General features: G+C 50.2%; 1 protein-coding gene across 1 annotated transcript; it reads left to right on the top strand.

Moving 5' to 3' along the window:
• Window positions 1–1,344: 1,344 nt before the first annotated feature.
• LOC112920644 (angiotensin-converting enzyme-like protein Ace3) lies at window positions 1,345–19,911 on the top strand. The gene is made up of 13 exons (XM_072746862.1): window positions 1,345–1,558; window positions 6,698–6,834; window positions 7,217–7,375; window positions 7,626–7,713; window positions 7,917–8,060; window positions 8,852–9,043; window positions 9,158–9,255; window positions 9,334–9,506; window positions 9,814–10,305; window positions 12,109–12,207; window positions 12,689–12,811; window positions 16,864–17,048; window positions 17,584–19,911. The coding sequence occupies exons 1-13, from the start codon at window positions 1,504–1,506 to the stop codon at window positions 17,991–17,993; spliced, it is 2,355 nt and encodes a 784-aa protein (XP_072602963.1). The 5' UTR covers window positions 1,345–1,503; the 3' UTR covers window positions 17,994–19,911.
• Window positions 19,912–19,928: the final 17 nt, after the last annotated feature.

Here is a 19,928-nt window from a genome sequence, read left to right as displayed (position 1 = left end):
GTCTCCTTGTGTCACGAGACAGTGTTCCCTGAGTATTGCCCGTGGGCTCCAGGGCCAGATCCCTCCACCTCAGCTGGAGAGGGCCCCAAAGCTGGCAGGGCTAGTGCTCACGCAGGGAGTCACTGCCAGAGGCTGCCCCTGCCCTTCCCCCGAACTCACACTCTCGCCCTGAGCCTTCCCTCCAGAAACCAATGTGGGCTGGACGAAGTAGAATTTCGAGGGACACTTTCATGACTTTAATCTACATCTTTATTATAGAAAAATGAGAAAACAAACTATGAAGAAAATAAAAGCCCTTTATATAAACCTCAAGAGATATTCACCATTGACAGTTTTGGTGTCTATCTTCCCACTGTTTTTTCTCAGCACATGTTTTAAATGAGATTATAGTATATTCACAGTTATTTATCCTTTTTCTAGTTAACATACAATCTATTTTCCGATATTTAAATGCCGAGTCTTGGGACACCTTGGATATCTCAGGGGGTTAGGCATCTGCCTTTGGCTCAGGTCATGATCCCAGGGGTCCTGGGATCGAGCCCCACGTTGGGCTCCCTGCTCAGCGGGGAGTCTGCTTCTCCCTCTGTCCCTCCCCCTGCTCATGCTCTCACTCTCTCTCAAAGTCTTTTTAAAAATAAATAAATGCCAAGTCTAGAACCTGACCAAATGGAGTTTGGCAGTTTGCCAGGACCAGGGGCTTCCACTGTAAGCCTGGCCCCCTCTATTAGGACCCTGGGCTGAGAGCCTATGCCTAGCTTTGCTGATGCCTTGACCCCAGCCAGGCCAAGCCTCAATAACTGTCCCCTAATATCCTTTAGTCCTCAGGGTTTTTTAACCCCGCAATCATCTCCAGCTGCCCTGTGTGTTCGTCTCTGGGTGTATTTATGTGTCTTTGTGTACATGTGCACGCGCGCCTGTGTGTGTGTTGCACATAGACTAGGTTGTACAGGCCTAGTCCATGGAGCAGGATGTGGAGCTGCGGTATTTTGGATATGCAATCGGGGAGAAGTTTATGAATACTTAGGACAATGGAATTTATAAACATCTCCTCTAAATAGTTCCAAGCCTTCTACTACCAATGACTTTTTAATTACTCCCCTTCCCAGCCTGATGTTTCAAAAGCTCCTTGTCTGCTAGACAAAGGTCATTGTCACAACACCCGGTTTCCTATCCTTGTGAACATAGGGGTTTATACTGCCTGTCACAGCTGTTAGAATAGCACGAGGACACCAGCATTCAACACCCAAAGGTCTGAGCCACAGACCGAAGAGAGCAAAGAAATTTAACATTGGGACATCCTGATCAGCCTTATCCCCTCAGTCTTTTGAAATATTAAAATTGCTTAGACTCCTGTTGCTGCCTCCTCAAGTGAGGAGGATAAGACTGGGTCTACCTGGAAGAAGGCAGAGGAAGGGGAGGGAGTGGCAGTAGAAAGAGAGACCATTCTGGCATCTTTTTCCAGTGACCCTAAGATCTGAGGCCTTCCCTGTGGTACCTCTACTGATGTCTGACAGTCGATCTCTCCTTAGTGACCAGCTCTTACCTATGAGGACGAAAGGTAGGTCTGGTGGCTGGACGGTGCCTCTGATCTCTCAAACCCCCTTTTGTTCCACCCTGGCTCTAACATTAGTATATCTGGTGGCTTTGGATTAGGCCCGAGTCAAATCTTATCTCTGTACTTACTGCTTATGTGACCCAGAGAACTCCATTTTCTGAGCCTATAAAACAGTTCTTACAAACCCTCTCATGATTTTTTAAAAAGACTTTATTTATTTATTTATTTATTTATTTATTTATTTATTTGACAGAGGGAGAGAAAGAGAGAGCACAAGCAGGGGAGGGGCAGAGGAAGAGGGAGAAACAGACTTACTGGCTGAGCAGGGAGCATGATGGGACTCAATCCCAGGACTCTGAGATCATGACCTGAGCCCCAGGCAGACACTTAACTGACTGAGCCGTCCAGGTGCCCCCTTGCTCATGGTTCTCATCTCCTTCTCTGTCCTGAGTTCCAGGAGATTCCCCAGTCATGTCTTCACAGGCCCCAGTTCTGCATTTCAGTCTGCTGCTCTACCTGTCCATAGGGATTTTCACCGTTCCAATTTAATAACTCTATTTTTCATTTTCACATTTCTCTTTCAAATCTCCTGTGTGTTCACAAAAGCCTACTCTTGCTTCATGGGTTTTATTCCTTTTTATCACTTTAAGATCTGTATTTTTTTTAAGGTGTGGTAAAATGTACATACCATACAATATACCATTTTAACCATTTTTTTTAAAGATTTTATTTATTCATGAGAGACACACAAAGAGAGGCAGAGACACAGGCAGAGGGAGAAGCGGGTTCTCTGCAGGGAGCCTGATGTGGGACTCCATCCTGGAGTCATGCCCTGGGATGATGCCCTGAGCCAAAGGCAGATGCTCAACCTCTGAGCCACCTAGGTGTCCCCATTTTAACCATTTTTAAGCGTGCAGTTCAGTGGCATTGAGTACATTCATATTGTCCTGCAACCATCTCTACCTATCTGTTCAGGTCCTTGCTGAGGACCTGAATCAAAAGAATTGATTCTTTTGAATATGTGCCCCAAATTGGAGTTGCTAGATCATATGGTAATTCTATAATTTTGTGAGGAACCACTATACTACTTTTCATGGTGGCTGCACTATTATACATTCCCAGCAGCAATGTGCAAGGGCTCCCAGTTTTTCCACATATTCACCAACAGGTGAGGTTTTCTGGGTGGTTTGGTAATAATCATCCTAGTGATATCTCATGGTTTTGATTTACATCTCCCTAATACTTAATGATACTGAGCATCTTTCCAAGTGCTTATTACCCATTTATGTCTCATCTTTAGAGAGATGTCTATTCAAGTCCTTCTCCCACCATTGAATTGAGTTGTTCATTTTTTTTCATTGTTGCATTTGAGAGTTCTTTATATTTTCCAGATAGTAATCACTTACCAGATACGTGATTTACGAATATCTTCTCCCATTCTGTGAGTTGCCTTTGTGCTCCGTTGTTAGCATCCTTTGATGTGCAAAGGTTTTTAAAATTGATGAAGTCCAGTCCGATTTAGGTTGTCATTTTTGTCTGTGCTTCTGGTGTCCTATCCAAGATGGCACTGCCAAATCTAATGCTAGGAATATTTTCCCATATGATTTCTTCAAAGAGTTTCATGATCTTAGCTCTCTGTTTAGGTCTTTAATCCAGTTTCATTTCATCTTTCCATATGGTATAAAGATCTATATTTCAAGTCTCTTTCAGATTGCTCTAAGACTCGTCCTTCCTGAGATGTGTCTGTCATCTAGCACAGGCTCTGGAGACAGAGCATGTGGACTTGAGTCCCACCTCCACTATTTGCTAGCTGTGTGATGGTGAGAAAGTTTCTCAAACTCTCTGTGCCTCGGTTTCCTCAACTGTAAAGTGGGAGTGTTGATCACGGTACTTACCTCATCTATTTTTCATGAGGATCCATATACTAAAAGCTCTCAAAGGGTCCCTAGCACCTGGGAAAGTGATCAGAGGGGACTGGTTGTCAGTCACTATTGAGCCTCACTTGTACTTTGTAGTTCTGACCTATGAGCCATCTCCAGTGGCAATATTCTTCTGCAAGGTCTCATGCACACAGCATGTGGCATGTGTTGTGAACATGTCCCCAGGGTCAGTTTTTTTTTCCCTAAAGATTTTATTTACTTATTCATGAGAGACACACAGAGAGAGCGAGAGAGGCAGAGACACAGGCAGAGGGAGAAGCAGGCTCCATGCAGGGAGCCCGACGTGGGACTCGATCCTAGGCCTCCAGGATCAGGCCCCGGGTGGAAGGCAGGCACTAGACCACTGAGCCACCCAGGGTTCCCCTCCAGGGTCAGTTTTATGATTGCTTCTTGCAGAGCCCCCACTCACTGCTACCTGAACCCTCTCTGTCTCCTCAGCATCTGAAGAGTTCTCTTTCTTGCTTTGCATCTCAACCCTGTATTTTGCATTTTAAAAAGCACATTTTGGGGACCTGAGTGGCTCAGTCAGTTAGGTGTCTGCCTTCAGCTTGGGTTGTGATCTCGGGGTCCTAGGATCAAGCCTCGTGTGGGGCTCTCTGCTCAGCAGGGAGTCTGTTTCTCACTCTCATTCTCCCTCTGTGTTTTCTCTCTCTTCCTCTCTCTCAAATAAGTGATTTAAATAAGATATAATTTTTTTAAAAAAGCACTACTTTTTAACCTCAAATAGCCAAAGCAATCTTGAGAAAGAAGAATAAAGTTGGAGGTGTCACCCTTCCTGTCTTCAAACTACCCTCCAAAGTCATAGTAATCACAACAGTGTGATATCAGCATAAAAACAGACACATAGATCAATGAAACCAGAATAGAGAGCCCAGAAATAAACCCACCCATATATGGTTGATCTATTTAGGATGTCAAGAACATATGATGGGGAAAGGATAGTTTTTTCAATAAATGGTGTTGGGGAAGCTGTATAGCCACATGCAAAAGAATGAAACTGGATCCCTATTTTATACCATACCAAAAAATCAACTGAAAATGGATTTAAGACATGAACATAAGGCCAGAAATCATAGAACTCCTAGGAGATAACATAGGTTGTAAGCTCCTAGACATTGGTCTTGGCAACGATTTTTTGGATTTGCCACTAGAAACAGAGACAACAAAAGTAAAAATCAACAGGTGGAATGACATCAAACTAAAAGACTTTAACACAGCAAAGTCAACCATCAACAAAATGAAAAAAGGCAACCTACAGGGTGGGAGTAAAATTTGCAAATCACGTATCTAATAAGGGATTAATGTCTAAAATATATAAAGAACTCATACAACTCAAAACAAGCAAACAATCCAATTAAAAAATGAGCAGAGGAACTGGGTAGACATTTTTCCAAAGAACATACAGATGGCCAACAAGTACACGAAATGGTGCCCGATATCACTAATCATCAGGGAAATGCAAATCAAAGCCACAATTAGATAGCACCTCATGCCTGGTAGAATGGCCATTATCAAAAAGATAAGAAATAACAAGTTCTGGCAAGGACATAGAGAAAGGGTACTCTAGTGCACTGTTAGTGGGAATGTAAATTGGCAGCCACTATAGGAAATGGCATGGAGGTTCCTCAAAGAGTCAAAAATAGAACCACTACAGGATCACAGCAATTTCAACTTCTGGGTATTTATACAAAGAAAATGAAAAGATTTCTGCACCCCATATTCATTCATTCAACATAATTTACAATAACCAAGACATGGAAACAACCTAAGTGTAATGACAGGTAAATGATAATGAAAAGGTGGTATACGTATACACAAAAAACTGAGGCGTAAACTTCTGGTTATGAGCTAAATAAGTCCTGGGGAATGTAACGTACAGCATGATGACTATAGTTAACAACAACAAAATACTATATTTTATCAAGCATTTCTATATGCTTGAAGCAGACCTCAGTTGCCCACCTTAACTGGAAGTGTCACTGATTTTTTTTTCTTTGTATCTTAAATAATTTTGATCATAGCATCATATTTGGAGACTTATTTGATCAGTTTCTCTGGTAATGATGTCAGCTCATGTGCAGAGGTGAAGCATCTGGGGGGTTGTGGGTGCACCTGGGTCAAGAAGGGGGAGTAATAAGACTAGAGAGTGGAGGGCATGTGAGTGTGGAAGAAAGTGAATATGAGGAAGAAATCCCAAAGTGAGATAGAGGGACTCATCTCCCCCAAACTAAGTGTGTCAGGCTAGTGGTGAGTCACCAAAGGCTAGCAGAGAGCCGGGGTCCTGCCAGCTGGTGCTCAAACCAGGCTCAGGTACTTTGGGACATGCATCCCGAATGGAAGGTACCAGCCACACATTCCCCCACAGCCCCCACAGCCCTCTGCCTTCTGTGCTTTCGCTGGACTACAAACTCATAGCATCACGCTATCCCTGGGGAAACAGATATAAGGACCAGGGGAAGGGAGGAAGGGCCCTGCATTGCCCCAGGAGAGATTACACATACCGTAAGAGAGAAGGAGGCCAAAAATGAGAACATAGGAGGTCAAGTCAGAAGAACAGGGAGAGACAGCTGTGCTGCCGGATTCCAGAGACCCAGAGATGTCACTTCCATACATCTATCCATCCACTCATCCATTCATCTATCATCCTATCATCATCACCTTCTCAGAGACAAGCCTGTGGAGGGCGAGGGTCTCCTCAATCCCAGGCCAAGGTCCAAGGGTGGTCACCAAGGAAAGGTGACCAAATAGACTAGAAGAAGCTTTGGCTTAAAAGTTAAGAGCCCTGGTTCTCTCCTTGGTTCTGTGACTATCTAGCTGTGTGAACCCTGTCACATGACTTGACCTCAGTCTCCTCACCTGTAAAATGGGAATAGCCAGACCAGAAGGTGGGTGGGGGTTTTCCAGTTCTGACATTCCATGGCTAAGCCTTCAGCCCCTGATGTCACAATATGGAGCTGGACCTTGATTGGCCCATAGCCTCACTCAGCTCTGCTGTTCTCTTGGTCATGGGCACAAGATGGACTTGCCATGGACCTTTCCTACTTGTTCTCTTCTGTTATGGGCAGCTCTTGCCATGGCTCAGTACCAAGGTCATCAGAGCTTAGGTGGGGCTGAGACCTGGAGAAATATGGGAGCAGACAAGGGGACCAGTCGGGGGCAGGCCCCTCCCGGGACATCATGATGTCCACCTCCTTCTCCACAGGCAGGTTCTACAATGAGACCGTGGCAAAGGCGTTCCTGCAGTTTTATGACCAAACTGCCCAAATTGTGTGGAGCCAGTTCATGGAGGCCACCTGGAACTATGTCACCAACATCACCAAGAAAAATCGGGAGGAGATGGTGTGATACCACTTCAATTCCAGCCCCTTCTTCCTTGCTCTTCTCGGGGATCTTGGGGGAGGGTCCACATCTTCTGCCCCTGTCCAGACCTAGAGGAAAGAGGGAATCCCTAAAGTACATGTCAAAGCAGGCTGCAAGCTCTGGGCCTCTTGGTGGCCCCCAAAGCTCTCTGAGCAAGAATCTCATGTTTCTTTCCCCTCATAAATATCATCTCCTTGCTTTTAAGGACCCAGACTCCTTCTCTTCTTGTAGCAAATCTTCAGTGATTCTGAACCCTCAAAGGAGGCTTGGGGGGGGGGGTGGGCGTGACCCTGGAGCTCGATGTGGGCCCTTTCTCCCTCCACCACCTTCACATGGTAAGTAAGTAAGACCCTCATTCCAGCTGCACAAGGACTCAGAGAGATCCAAGCACATGCTGTACTTTGGCACCCGGGCCCGCCTGTTTAAGACCTCCAGGTTCCAGGACCCGGATGTGAAGCGCCTGCTGAGTAAGCTGCTGAACATAGACAAGGCGGCCCTGCCCCAGGACGAGCTCCGGGAGGTGATGGACGGAGCCCCCAGGTCTCCAGGCACATGCTCCCCACCCCAGGGGTGGGTGGGCTGGCCGGGCGAGAAGCCAGGGTGTCTGGGCAGAGGGAGGTTGGCAGGCAGGGCCAGAGCTTCCTCTGGAGGAGGAGAGGAACAGAGGCTGGTGGGAAGCTGCCTCAGGCCTGCCCCTCCCAGCTGGTGGGGCTAGCATTGGGGTGGGCCCCAGGGCACAGGCCTGCCCTAGGTGACACCTGCTCCCGCAGTACAATCAGCTTCTGGCCTACATGGAGACGACATACAGCATGGCCCAGGTGTGCCTGAATGAGGGACCCTGCATGCCCCTGGAGCCTGGTGAGCACCCAAGCCCAGTCCCCTGTCCAACCGCAAAGTCTCTGGCAGCAGCCCTGTCCTCGAGCCTACCCCGACTCCCATTGCCTCCCTGCCCCAACCGCACTCACTTGTTGGAGAGTGGGGGTCGGGGGGCTGCTTTAGGCAGGTGAGGGCGGAAGACAAGCAGAAGTGGGTGGGTCCTACCTTGGCTTTTCTGGGCACAGACCTCCAAGAAGTCATGGCTACCTCCCGTGACCAGAAGGAGTTGCTGTGGGCCTGGCAGGGCTGGCGGGATGCTGTGGGTCGTCAGCTCCGTATCACCTTTGAGCGCTATGTGCAGCTCAGCAACAAGGCTGCTAACCTCAACGGTGAGGCCCTTACACTACCACCCCCCATCAAACCCCCCAAACCCCTGCCACCAACCCATTCAGCCCACCCTGTACAGATGGCACACAGCACAGGTCTTGGTGGAAAGGCAAAGCAGAGTCTGCAGGGGGTCAAGGCAGTAGTAGGACCTGGAGATGGAGACCCTGAGCCCTGCAGTTGGGAGAAGCAAAGGTGGCTCATTCACCATTGGTCTGCAAACATTGCTTGAGCACCTGCTGTGTCCCAGGTCCTGGAGAGGTTCTAAGGTTACATAAGTGAAAAGACAGAAAAGATGCCTTGCCCTCCTAGGTAGGGCTTATGGTCTGACAGACAAGATTTGTGCAAATGCACATCTCTGGACAAATGCTGAGAGAGGAGAAGGGGAGGCCTCTAGACACTTCCCCAAGGCCTGAAAGAAGGCAGACAAGAAGTCAAAGAGCCTCCTAGGCCCCACGATGGGAGAAGCCAGTCTTTGGGAGGATTGGAAAGGAGTCCAGTGGTCTTAGGGCTTGGACGGGTGGGGCTCAAGGTGGGTATGAGGACCTAGGCCTTACCTGGGTCCTATACAACCAGGTACAGTGAGGAGCACCGAGGGTGTACTTTGCTAAGTGCTTTTCCACCCCTGATCTCATCCAATCTGAACGGTGACCTTGGGAGGCACGCTGCCCATTTGGCAGATGAAGACCCTGAGGAGGAGGGTCAAGTGCCTTCCCCCAAAAAGTGCCTGTGTCTCCTGCCTGCCAGGCCAGGGCTGAAGGGAGGGTGGGTGGTGAGTGCCTCTCTCCTGCCCTAGGTTACAAAGACATGGGGGCCTTGTGGCGGTCCAAGTATGAGTCTGAAACGCTAGAAGACGATCTGGAGCAGCTTTACCAGGAGCTGCAGCCACTCTACCTGAACCTCCACGCCTACGTGCGCCGGGCCTTACATCGCCACTACGGGCCCGAGCTCATCGACCCAAGGGGGCCCATCCCTGCCCACCTTCTGGGTAAAGCCCCAGCTGGTGGCAGGGTGGGCTGGGCGGAGTCGGCCTCCCAGCTGGCACTTGGTAAAGGGAGAGATTGTCTCCTGCCTCCCCTGAGCCCCTCCACTCTCCTTCCAGGGAACATGTGGGCTCAGTCCTGGGTCAACATCTTAGACCTGGTCCTGCCCTTCCCGAAGAAACCCCCTGAGGATATTACGAAGATCATGAAAAGCCAGGTTAGTACACTGCCTCCGTCTGCCCCTGCCTGCTCTGCACCCCCGGGCAGGGCCCCATGTACCCACTCTTCCCCACAGCACTGGAAGCCCTCAAAAATGTTCGAAGAGGCTGAAAAGTTCTTCACCTCCCTGGGGATGCTTTCCACCCCTCCCAGCTTCTGGAAAAACTCGATGATGGAAAGGCCAGCTGACGGGCGAGAGGTGGAATGCCATGCCTCTGCCTGGGACTTTTACAACGGCAGGGACTTCAGGTCTCACCCTGCGTCAGCACCAGCCTCCTGCCCCACTCTCACTCTTCTTCTACTCCATCCACTCTCCCTCTATCTGCCTGTCTTGGGAGGTGTGTAAGGAGGGGTGTGAGCAGGACTGGAGCCAGGCAGCGGAGGGGGATGCAAGCTGGCACGTGGTGAGGGGGACCTGGAGTGAGAAGGGACAGCACCCAAGGCCTCGGTGGTCGCCAGCCCAACTACACCAGTCCCTTAATGGAGTCCAAATAGAGAGACCTCCCCTTCTCCCAGGGCCTCCCCATGCTCCTTGACCCCTGCCATTTAACCCTAGGATAAAGAAGTGCACCGAGGTGACCGTAGAAGACCTGCTCTCCATCTTCCACCAGATGGGCCATATCCAGTACTTCCTGCAGTACAGGAACCTCTCTGTGATCTTCCGCGCAGGCGCCAACCCAGCCTTTGAAGAGGCTGTGGGGTCAGTGATCACCCTCTCAGCCTCCTCCCACAAGTACCTGCTCAACAGAGGCCTTCTCAGTCACCAGCACCAAGACTCAGGTGACGGGAACCAAGAGGACCGTAGCAGGGCAACCAAGCCTGAGGCTGCAGCTCCGGCCCTCTGGGCAAGCCTAAAGGGAGGGAGAGCCAGGAGCCACCCCCTGACTGCCCCACCTTCCCCAGAGGAGGAGGTCAATTTCCTGATGAGCGTTGCCCTGGAGAAGATCGCCTTCATCCCTTTCTCCTACCTGATGGACCTGTTCCGCTGGAAGGTCTTTGATGGCACCATCCAGAAGGATGTCTACAACCAGGAGTGGTGGAACCTCAGGTGGGGAGGACGGCTTTCCGGGCAGCTTTAAGGATACTGCCCATTTGCTGTAGGATGCTGTTGCCTCTCCTTGGAGGGCAGTGTTAGGTGTGCCACACTGGTGACTTGGGGACCATCGGGGGTAGTGTTGGCTGTTTGCTGTCACCAGATAAAAGCGTCCGTACTACAGTGGATAGGGCCAGCATGGGCAATTATGAGGCCTCACGCTGCATCTGGCACCAGCACTGAGCAGACCTCTTCACCTCTCTAGGGTCCCTAGAAGTGGCCCTGTCTGTTCCTGGGTGGCTGGGAAGCTCACATGAGGGTGCACCTGGGCTCTTCCAAGAACAAAACATTGACCACTGGGGAGGCCCACCTGCTCCTCCTCTCCCTTCCTATTCCCTTCCTAGTGGGGCTAGCAGGAGCGTGGCGGCTGAGCTCTTTCCTTTCCATAGGGAGTCCCCATGGGAGAGAGGCAGGCCCACCGCCCCTTTTCCTGCTGCCCCAACACACACGCACAACTGCCTCTGGTTTAGCAACCTCAGGCATGTCCAAGGTGAGAACGGGCTGCCAAAAGAGCCCACCAGCAGTCAGGGAGCACCACTCTTGAGTGAGGGGCATCCGTGTTGCATTTCCTCACCAACCACTGGCTGTCTGATGGGATAATGAGTGCCCATGGCCAGGGCGTTCCACCTCCACCAGGCTTCACTCAGACTGACCTGTTCCCGTCACAGCATGGTCTGGAGTGGCTGTGAAGGGGCTGAGAGCTCTCCACGAGGCCTTTACATTTCTTTGAACCTGTGCAACATCCCATGGTCATTTACAGAAGAAGAATGTGTGACCAGCCCATGGTCACACAGAGACCCAGGGTGGCAAAGCTGGGTGCTCCTTTCTCTATCCACTTATCCTCCTACGCCCACCCCAAATTCAAGTCCAGTCCTCACTAGTGAAGCTGGCAGAGTCTTGACTTTGTACCCTTCTAAGGGCAACCCTACCAGCCATCTAGGGTACTTGCAGGGGCCCCTTTTCTCCCAGGGTCAACGGCACCCACCACTATCAATGATGGAAGCCAGGGCCTAAGGGACAGAGGTGGCAACTTCCTGTATCTGAACAAGAAAGGCTCTGTCAACTGGGAGCTACCTTCTGACTGTCTGGCAGCCCCAGAGGATGGCTTGGAGGCAACCAGTGCACCAACAATCAAACGATGAGAACCTTTCATAGGCTTTGTCTCCTCCCCCAAAATGGACCATTTTATCCCATTTACAGACAACATTTTGCAACAGGGATCAGTGACAATCATTAACTTTTGCACAGTCACACAGCACAGAAGTACAAAGCCAGACCTGAACTTGAAAGTTAATGCGATCTGCCAGTGACTAGTTCTACGACCTCCCACCAGTTCCCTGACCTCTAAACATTGGTCTCCTCATCCGTAAAATGGGAATAATAACAGTGCTATGCCACAGAGATGCTATTCTGTTTCTCCTTGGCCCTTCTTGTCAGATGCCTTGTTGATTGGTCTGTAACCATCTCCATTGTTAGCATTAGAAGCAAGACCTTGCCCAGCCCCTTCCCTCCCATGTCCTGAGAACCAAGGCTGTCAGTGTCTTAACATGGTTCCTCCACAGAGGAAGTCGGTGTTAACTACTGTTACTATTTGATTCTGATTCCCAATCCCATGTGTTTTCAACTCATTTAATCTCTAAAAATGCATTAAGTGTCCTGTGCCCACCGAGTCCAGTTTTGATGGCTGTGCAAATACGTCGAAGGGTAAGGCTCTAAGAACCCAGCTGGGTGGTACTAGCATCCTATTCTCCCCGGCAGGTTGAAATACCAGGGACTGTGCCCCCCCATCCCTCGGACAGAGGAGGACTTTGATCCTGGTGCCAAGTTCCACATCTCTGCCAGTGTGCCCTACCTACGGTAACAGTCTGGGCCCTGCCAACAGAACCAGCTCTGGGAGTTGGGGGTTGGAGACCTAGGAATCAGGCTGAGGATTTCCAGGAAGGCCCTAGATCCAAAGGTCTCCCTGTCCCCCCTCCCCCATCTCTTCCATTGGGTTGAAGAGCCTCCTGAGGGCCACACCCTGGGATAATTTGGGCTTTTAGATCAGGTCCCGCATGGAGGGCTGAGATGTTGGGAATATTCTAAAGCACCCCTGCTGTCCCCAAGAGGAGGGCAGGAGAGGAGGAGGCAAGGGCTGCTTCAGAAGGAAGGAGAGCCCCTGCAGTATTCTCAGGCCAGGCTAAGGTGGGACCTTGCCAGAGGAGCCTCTGCCCAGCAAGACTGGGCCCTAGAGGAGCCCTCGTACCACTGCATGTGAGAGTTGCCAGGCTCCAAATGGCTCTGGGCTTCCCACCCCTGACACCAGCTCCCCAGCCTGCCCTCACATTTCTCTACCCAGGTACTTCCTCAGCCTCGTGCTCCAGTTCCAGTTCCACGAGTCTTTGTGCAAGGCCTCAGGCCATATAGGGCCACTGCACCGGTGTGACATCTATAACTCCAAGAAGGCTGGGAAGCTCCTGGAGTGAGTGCTCTCCTTCCTCACTTGTTCTCAACTCTTCTGCTGCTGGCTGGAAGCCTGTCCCTGGACCCCTCTCCTCCCTAAGCCACCCTAGGCACCCTGAGCAAGCCTTATAGTTTGGTGGAAGTTTGTCTTTGTGTCATACTGTAGTCTCTCCTACAGTAATTGGAGCCCATTTCCTTGTGTGTAGCCCTTTATGGTCAAGAGAAATGGCTTAGCCCCTCCTGCCCTCTCTCTCTCTGTCTCTCTCTGTCTCTCTCTCTGTCTCTCTCTCACACACACACATACACAGAGTCATTCTCACACCCACATACATGCACACACTCACATGCAAACTTCACACAGTCACCACCACACATACACACACGTGTGTACATGTGCACCCACATGCACAGACTCACACTCGCACATACCAATAAATAAGACTATCCCAGGTGGGAAGTCACTGCCGGAGTCCTGCCTCAGCCTTCAGACTTTCATCTGAATCCCTTCATCCTTTCCTCTCAAGGTGCTTGCCTACCCTTAGCAGCATCTGATGCACCCTTGGGTGCATACTGCTTTTCCCACCTCTTCTTGGAGGTGCCTGCATCCAGCTCCCAGGCTGATCCGGTTGCTTTCACACCAACCTTCAGGGTGCTCTGGTCAGCATGTAGTCCACTTCGACTCCCTACCCCAAATCTTTTTTCCTGCACTTTGCCTCCAGCCATCCTTTCCATTCCTGCCTCTGTGGGGTTGGTTTTGGTCCTGAAGCAAACATGGAAGGGTGGGAGGCTGACCCGATGGTGGGAAGCATTTGCTAGTAGAGGCTAGGCTCTCTCAGGAGCACTCTTACAAGGTCTCACGTTAGCAGCTTATAACGTGCAAAGTGGATATGATTAGCCACATTTCATAAATAATGAAGCTAAAGCTAAGAGAAATAATGTGATTGCACATCACTCATCTAGCAAATGCAAAATCAGACTTCGAGTCTCAAATGGACTGTAGAACACATTCTTATCCATGCTGTTGCCTCCACTAATCAAGGGATACAGGTCTGGTCCGAGGTTAGATCTAGGTCTCTAGATCTCGGTCTAGAGCAGCTAGACCTAGCAGGTCTAGGTCTGCTGGCTCTAAAATCAGTGCTCCAACCACTGAGATGCAGCCCACCCACTGACATGGTCTTTTCCTCACTAATTTTCAACCCATTTCAGTAGATCCATTGCCCTAATTGGTCAAGGTCATCTTGAGTTTTACTCCTCTATCCCAGAGGATTAATATAGCCACATCATTTGGTATCCTTTGTGAATTTAATGAGCATATTTGTGATTCCACCACGCAGTTTGTCAGTAACCACTAGGCCAGATGGCGTTGCAGAACTGATCCCCTCCCTGGCTTTGCTCCCAGGGAGGGCTGCACCTTGCATGCTGATTATCAACCTAGTCTGTTTGCTTTTCCATCTTTTCACACTATGGGGGTTTATTGTAGCCAACTGTCCATGTTTGAGCTTTCCTGAATGTGTGGAACATGAGGGGCCTCTCTGCTCTCTGCATTCGTGTCTCTAGCTGCCCATCATTTATTCATTCAGCAAACATTCACTTGTGCACATGCCAATCAGCCTACCCTGTGTCCAGCAGGGGGCAATGGGCCACAGGATAAATCAATACCATAATATAAGAAAGGAGCAGGTGCAGTAGGAAAGGGCTTTGGTGAACATGCAGAGGGTGAAGAGGTCATGTCAGGCGACCAAGGAGGGATCTCTCTCCCCAAAAGTAGGTGTGCAAGAAATAGCAGACATGTTTTCTACACATCAACTCACTTTTAATGCTGAGCCTTCACCACTTGATTGGTGGGACATTTGACCTCGGTCATCCTCACTTTCCCCTCTCCTACCACCACCCCACCAAACCAGGCCACACAAGGCTCACAGGATCTGACTTGGCACCAAGGCATGTAGAGGCCCTGCCAGTCATCACTGGTCATTGTTCATCCATCCTCACACATTGACATCAAACCCCTGGATTCCAGGGAAGACCCCAAGTTCCACGTTTAGGACTTTGAATGCTATCTCGATATCTTCTGGGCAGAGGGCAGAGGAGAGGGCTCTGAGAAAGGGGGATGTCGTGAGATTTGGGGAAGTGAGACAGCAGCAGAGTGGAATATAGGTTGTGTGTGTGGGGGGACGAGTACTTGTGGAGGAGAAGAGGGAGGGCAAGATTCTTGGCTGCTCTTTTACCTAATATATCTTAGAATTTGACTCATCTTCCTATATGTGATTGCTCTGGATTGGTTCTGCTGGGAATGGAGAGTTGAGGTGGACTTGGTCCAAGTTCCCAAAGCCCTTGGCTCGTCTGGCCAGCCATGGTAGGCCTGACCTTGTCCATGGGGCCCGTAGCTGGCATCTTGGAGCTGAGGGTTCCAGGAAGTGACCAGTTGCTACCTTTGCCAGTCTCGCATGCTGGCCACATTGGCTGTGAGCTGGGCTTTAGTCAAACCTCTTGTCCCACCGAGCCTGAAGGACTGTTTCAAATAGGTAGATGATTTCCAAAGTCGAAAATTTCATCCCCCATCAGATCCTTCCTTGCCCCCAGGACCCAGTATCTGATAAAATCCTCTTACCTGCAGTTAGTTGTGAGATTTTGTTTTGTTTTTCTTTTAGTCTTGATAACTTTTCTCCTGAACTTCTCTAGGATCTTTTTTTAAAAAGATTTATTTATTTATTTATTCATGAGAGACCCAGAGAGACAGGCAGAGAGATACAGGCAGAGGGAGAGGCAGCCTCCATGCAGGGAGCCCGACGTGGGACTTGATCCCGGAACTCCAGGATCACGCCCTGAGCTGAAGGCAGACGCTCAACCACTGAGCCACCCAGGTGTCCCTCTCTAGGATCTTAACTATGTATTTCCCTCATGGTTTCTGTCAAGGGTCCACTAAACTTTAGTTTCCCTGTCGATCTTTCTCCTCTGGTTATGAAGCGATGCATGCAAATATGTGCGTGCTACAAAGCCCTCTTTCACCACCAACATGTGGCTTGATCTGCACCACAGTGAAAGGCGGATATTAATAGGGCCCATTTTACTGATAGAGAAACTGAGGTTAAGAGGGGATGAGTTGATGGCTTGAGGTTATAGGCCCATAAGTAGCACTGCTGAATCTTGAAGCTGTTCCTGTTTGTCTAGACTCCATGATCTGACTTGTGGGTCTCTAGAGCCCATCTCTCTCCTGGTTAGATGGGGATACAGATTAAGAAGGATCAATGAATGCCTCCCCACTGCCTCCATAGGGGGCCCTGGTGGGGAGCAGCCCAGAGCCCTGGCTTCAGCACATTCTGTACCCCCACCAAGCCTCAGGCTGGTCCCCTTGCCACCAAACACTGGAGTACTTTGAGACACAGCTGACATTTGTGCAGTGCTCCAGGCAGTACACAGAACACATCCCACGCTCTCGATCTCCCTAATCCTCTCAAACGCTCCCTGTGAGACCAGAAAGGAGTGGCTCCTCCCCTACTGACACAGAGCACCTTATGGGAAACAGCGCCTCAAGACTTTATGCCTATCTGAGTCCAGGAGAATAATAATCATCACAGTGGCAATAACAATAACAAGCAGCTAACATTTATTGCCTGCCTACTATGATCCCAGCATTGTGTCTATTTAATCATCATGCCAGTCCGAGGAAATAGTGCTGTTATCTCCATTTTACGAATATGAAAACTGAGACTCAGATAGGTTAAGTCACTTGCCTGAGGCCCCACAGGATTCGAACCCAGGTCAGTCTCATTTCAGAGCTTGTGATTTTATCCACTGCACTGAGCTCTATGGGAAGATGTCTTTTCTCCTGAACTTCTCTAGAATATCTTTTTTAAGATTTTTTATTTATTTATTCATGAGAGATTCAGAGAGGCAGAGATACAGGCAGAGGGAGAGGCAGGCTCCATGCAGGGAGCCCGATGTGGGACTCGATCCCGGAACTCCAGGATCATGCCCTGAGCCATAGGGCAGGGTTGGGCACACTGAGGGAATCTCAGCAACACCAGCTGATGCTCCCACACAGCCTCACAGCTGTATCCACTCTCCCAGGGATGTCCTAAAGCTGGGTTCAAGCAAGCCCTGGCCAGAAGTCCTGCAGAAGATAACTGGGCAGACCCAAATGTCTACAAAGGCCCTCATGACCTACTTCAAGCCCCTGCTGAATTGGCTGGTCACCGAGAATGTGCGGCAGGGGGAGATCTTGGGCTGGCCAGACTTCAGCTGTACCTTTGAAGGTTTGATAATCTGACCCTGATGCCAGCTCTGGTATAGCCGCAAGCCCTACTCTAGCCTGCCCTGGGCCAGTCCCCACCCCAATCCAGCCTTAACCCTTAGCCTGTCTATGACCTGGCTCCAACAAACAACAGCATTGTTCCTACGTGACCCCATCTGCACCTGATGCAGCCTTGGCAAGACCACGGCCCATGGCCTAGCCACTGGCTCAGTTGCTTCCTTGCACAGCATTCAGTTAGAGTGCCAGGTTGGCATCTGAGCACAGGGTGGGCTTCTTTTCTCCTGAACCTTGCACGGAGCCACCACTGGGCACCATGGGGATGGAGCGCTAGCTATGCCCATCTCCCCCTCCTCTCCCTTCTACTCCTTTTTCTCACCCTCCTTCCAGGGCAATGCCCTCACCTATGCCTTGGAAGGTAGGTGCCTGAGGCTGAGGGAGGAGGCCAGTGGCAGTCAGGTACTCTGATTTCCATGGGGCACCCCAAGGGCTCCCTTCCTCATTTTATCTGTTCTGTAAGACTCCCGTATCTTCTACAGAAAAAGACACAGAGAAGGTGGCATTTCTGAATCTAGAGCTGGACCCTGACCAGGCCAAATATGGGCAGTGGGTGCTGCTGGCTCTCAGCTTTATCATGTTCCTGGCAGCCCTAGTGCTGGCCTACAGGCTATACTTCTTGGAAAAAAAGTCACTGCCCCAGGCAACCAATGCTCCGGCCACGGACGCCCAGGCCAGCGGTTCCCGGGATACCAGCACACCTGAGACACAGCCTAAGGCCTACTTCCTGGGCATAGCCATGGACCCCCGCCTAGTTGCCAAAAGACAGTGGATCCTGCTAAGCCTCTGCCTCATCCTGATGCTGTGCTCAATCGGCCTGACCATTCGGGTTTTCATGCAGCACTACAGGAAGCCTCCGTGGATGAGAGCTGAATGGTGGAGCTGGGACTAGACACCCGTATGACTGGTGAGGCTGGAGGGCAAGAGGAGGGTGACCAAGGCAGAGAGGACTAGAACGCTGGAGAGGGGACAACTTGCATGCATAGTGTCTAACTGCAGTGGGTGCAACTGTGGCAGATCTGGGTACATGGGGGTTTGTAATTGTGTGTATGGAACTGATGTATGTGAAGCCATGTGCACCAGCTACTGATTCTGTGAGTCCATGTGTACCTTGGATGCCAGACCAACCTCCTTCCCCTAGGGAGGGCTCAGGAACCATGGTTTTAGTGACCCAGTGATTGTCTCCCTCCAATCCATCCCCTACCCCAATTCATGTCCCAGACTTCTTCACACAGTCTTGTTTTCTTCAGGAGCCCAGCTGTGGGTCTGGGCCAGGACTGCAGTGCCCAAGGTTTCTGGCTAGAAACAGGACACTGCTTCAGTCCCTGTATAAAATGTAGAACTGGACATTCTGTACACATCACTGGTGCCCAGTTCACAAGTACTGTGCTCTATATGCTATCCAGCACATCTTTCTGCTGATTCTCTGGTCTATTCTGTGTTGAGCTGCATAATCCAACCCCAAAAGCTGCTTGTCAGCTTTATGAGATGCAAGTATCCTCACAAACTATCCCATGGCCCTCCCTGCCCCACTCCAGGCCCTCTCAAATAGAGACAGTGGGTAGCTGGGCACCAAGCCAGGCTTGATTAATGATTGACTTATTTAATATTTAAACAAAGCTCATCTCCAGCCACTCTGCTCCAGAGATGGCCTTGTTCAACACACACACCTGCTGCCTGGACTGTTGCCCTGGGAATCAAGCACAGGGCAAACAGCACCTTTCCACGCTCAGTGGAGGAGGGGGAAACAGGATGGAGAGAGCTGTAACAGGACATTTGGGAAGGGACAAACTTGAGAAGAGAGAGAGAGAGAAGGCCTGTACTCTTTCCCCTTCTAGCCCTTTCTTTCTAGCCTGGGTCTTATCACCATGGGGATGCCACATCCAATATATGTGGGCTCCTTGAGTTTGGGAGTCAGGCCCCAAGGAGCTCTTGGGGAGGCTGCAAATCAGTGCCTGTGAGAGATTAGGGGAGTCTTGAGGCAACAAGCCCCATAGCCAGTAATCACAGAGACAGGGCACTAGGCTACAGTTGAGTTGGTGGGAGGGTGGTCAAAAGGTAGGACTGGCTCGCTCTAGATTAAGGATCTGAACCCAAAAGTCAAGAGTTCAGGGGATAAGAGGGACTGGGCTGAGATCTCCATGGACCCTACCTCTGCCCCAGGTTTCAAGAAGTCTTCATCTTGAGTTCTGACTGAGGCCAAGCCAGCTACAGGCTCCACAGCAGTCTTGTCTGATGTCTCTGTCACTGCTCTTGCTTTACTGTGCTATAATGTCCTCATTTATCTGCATTACTAGCTGTTAGCTCTGTAAGGGCAAGACACCCAGAGGGTCTTGTGTCCCCTGTATTACTGTCTTCAGGTAGCACAGTTCCAGATAATGTGGTGGAGACTTGGAAAATGTTTGAATGAGAAAGTGAATGAATGAGTATCCTACTGCCCAAGTCCTTCCTCAGAGCCCACGAGAAACAGCCCCACCTTTCATCCACAGCCAGCCTGCACCCCCCCAACAAGGGGCAGCCAGGACAACTCTGCCCCCCTAGGAGGCCACACTTGCAGCCCTCCCATTCCCCAGCCACAGTGGCCAACCAGGCCCCCATCAGGCATTGTGGCTCTGCGTGGCAAAGGCACACCCAGCCTGGGACTCCAAGCCTCTCATCTGGACTCCAGCAAAAACCTCACTGAGCCTCCTTGTCCATCCTCTCTCCCCCACCCGCCATTGTAAAGTTTCTTTCACTGGAATATTTCCTTCGTGTCTAACTGCTTAAGAACTTCTTTGTCCATCAATTAAATCTAGATGTTCAAAATGGCATCTGAGGGTCTTTATCA

Source organism: Vulpes vulpes, chromosome 2 (genome assembly GCF_048418805.1).
Source record: "Vulpes vulpes isolate BD-2025 chromosome 2, VulVul3, whole genome shotgun sequence".
In the NCBI taxonomy this organism is placed as follows: domain Eukaryota; kingdom Metazoa; phylum Chordata; class Mammalia; order Carnivora; family Canidae; genus Vulpes; species Vulpes vulpes.
Note: the sequence above shows the minus strand (reverse complement) of the source record. Positions and strands in the feature narration are given on the sequence as shown.

Bases quoted from the DNA above. Each gene is read 5' to 3' on its own strand.
- LOC112920644 (XM_072746862.1), top strand. From the start codon at position 1,504: ATGTCTGACAGTCGATCTCTCCTTAGTGACCAGCTCTTACCTATGAGG. The intron at 6,835-7,216 runs GTGTGATACCAC...CCCTCATTCCAG, and splicing joins AGAAAAATCGGGAGGAGATG to CTGCACAAGGACTCAGAGAG. The intron at 9,044-9,157 runs GTAAAGCCCCAG...CTCTCCTTCCAG, and splicing joins CATCCCTGCCCACCTTCTGG to GGAACATGTGGGCTCAGTCC.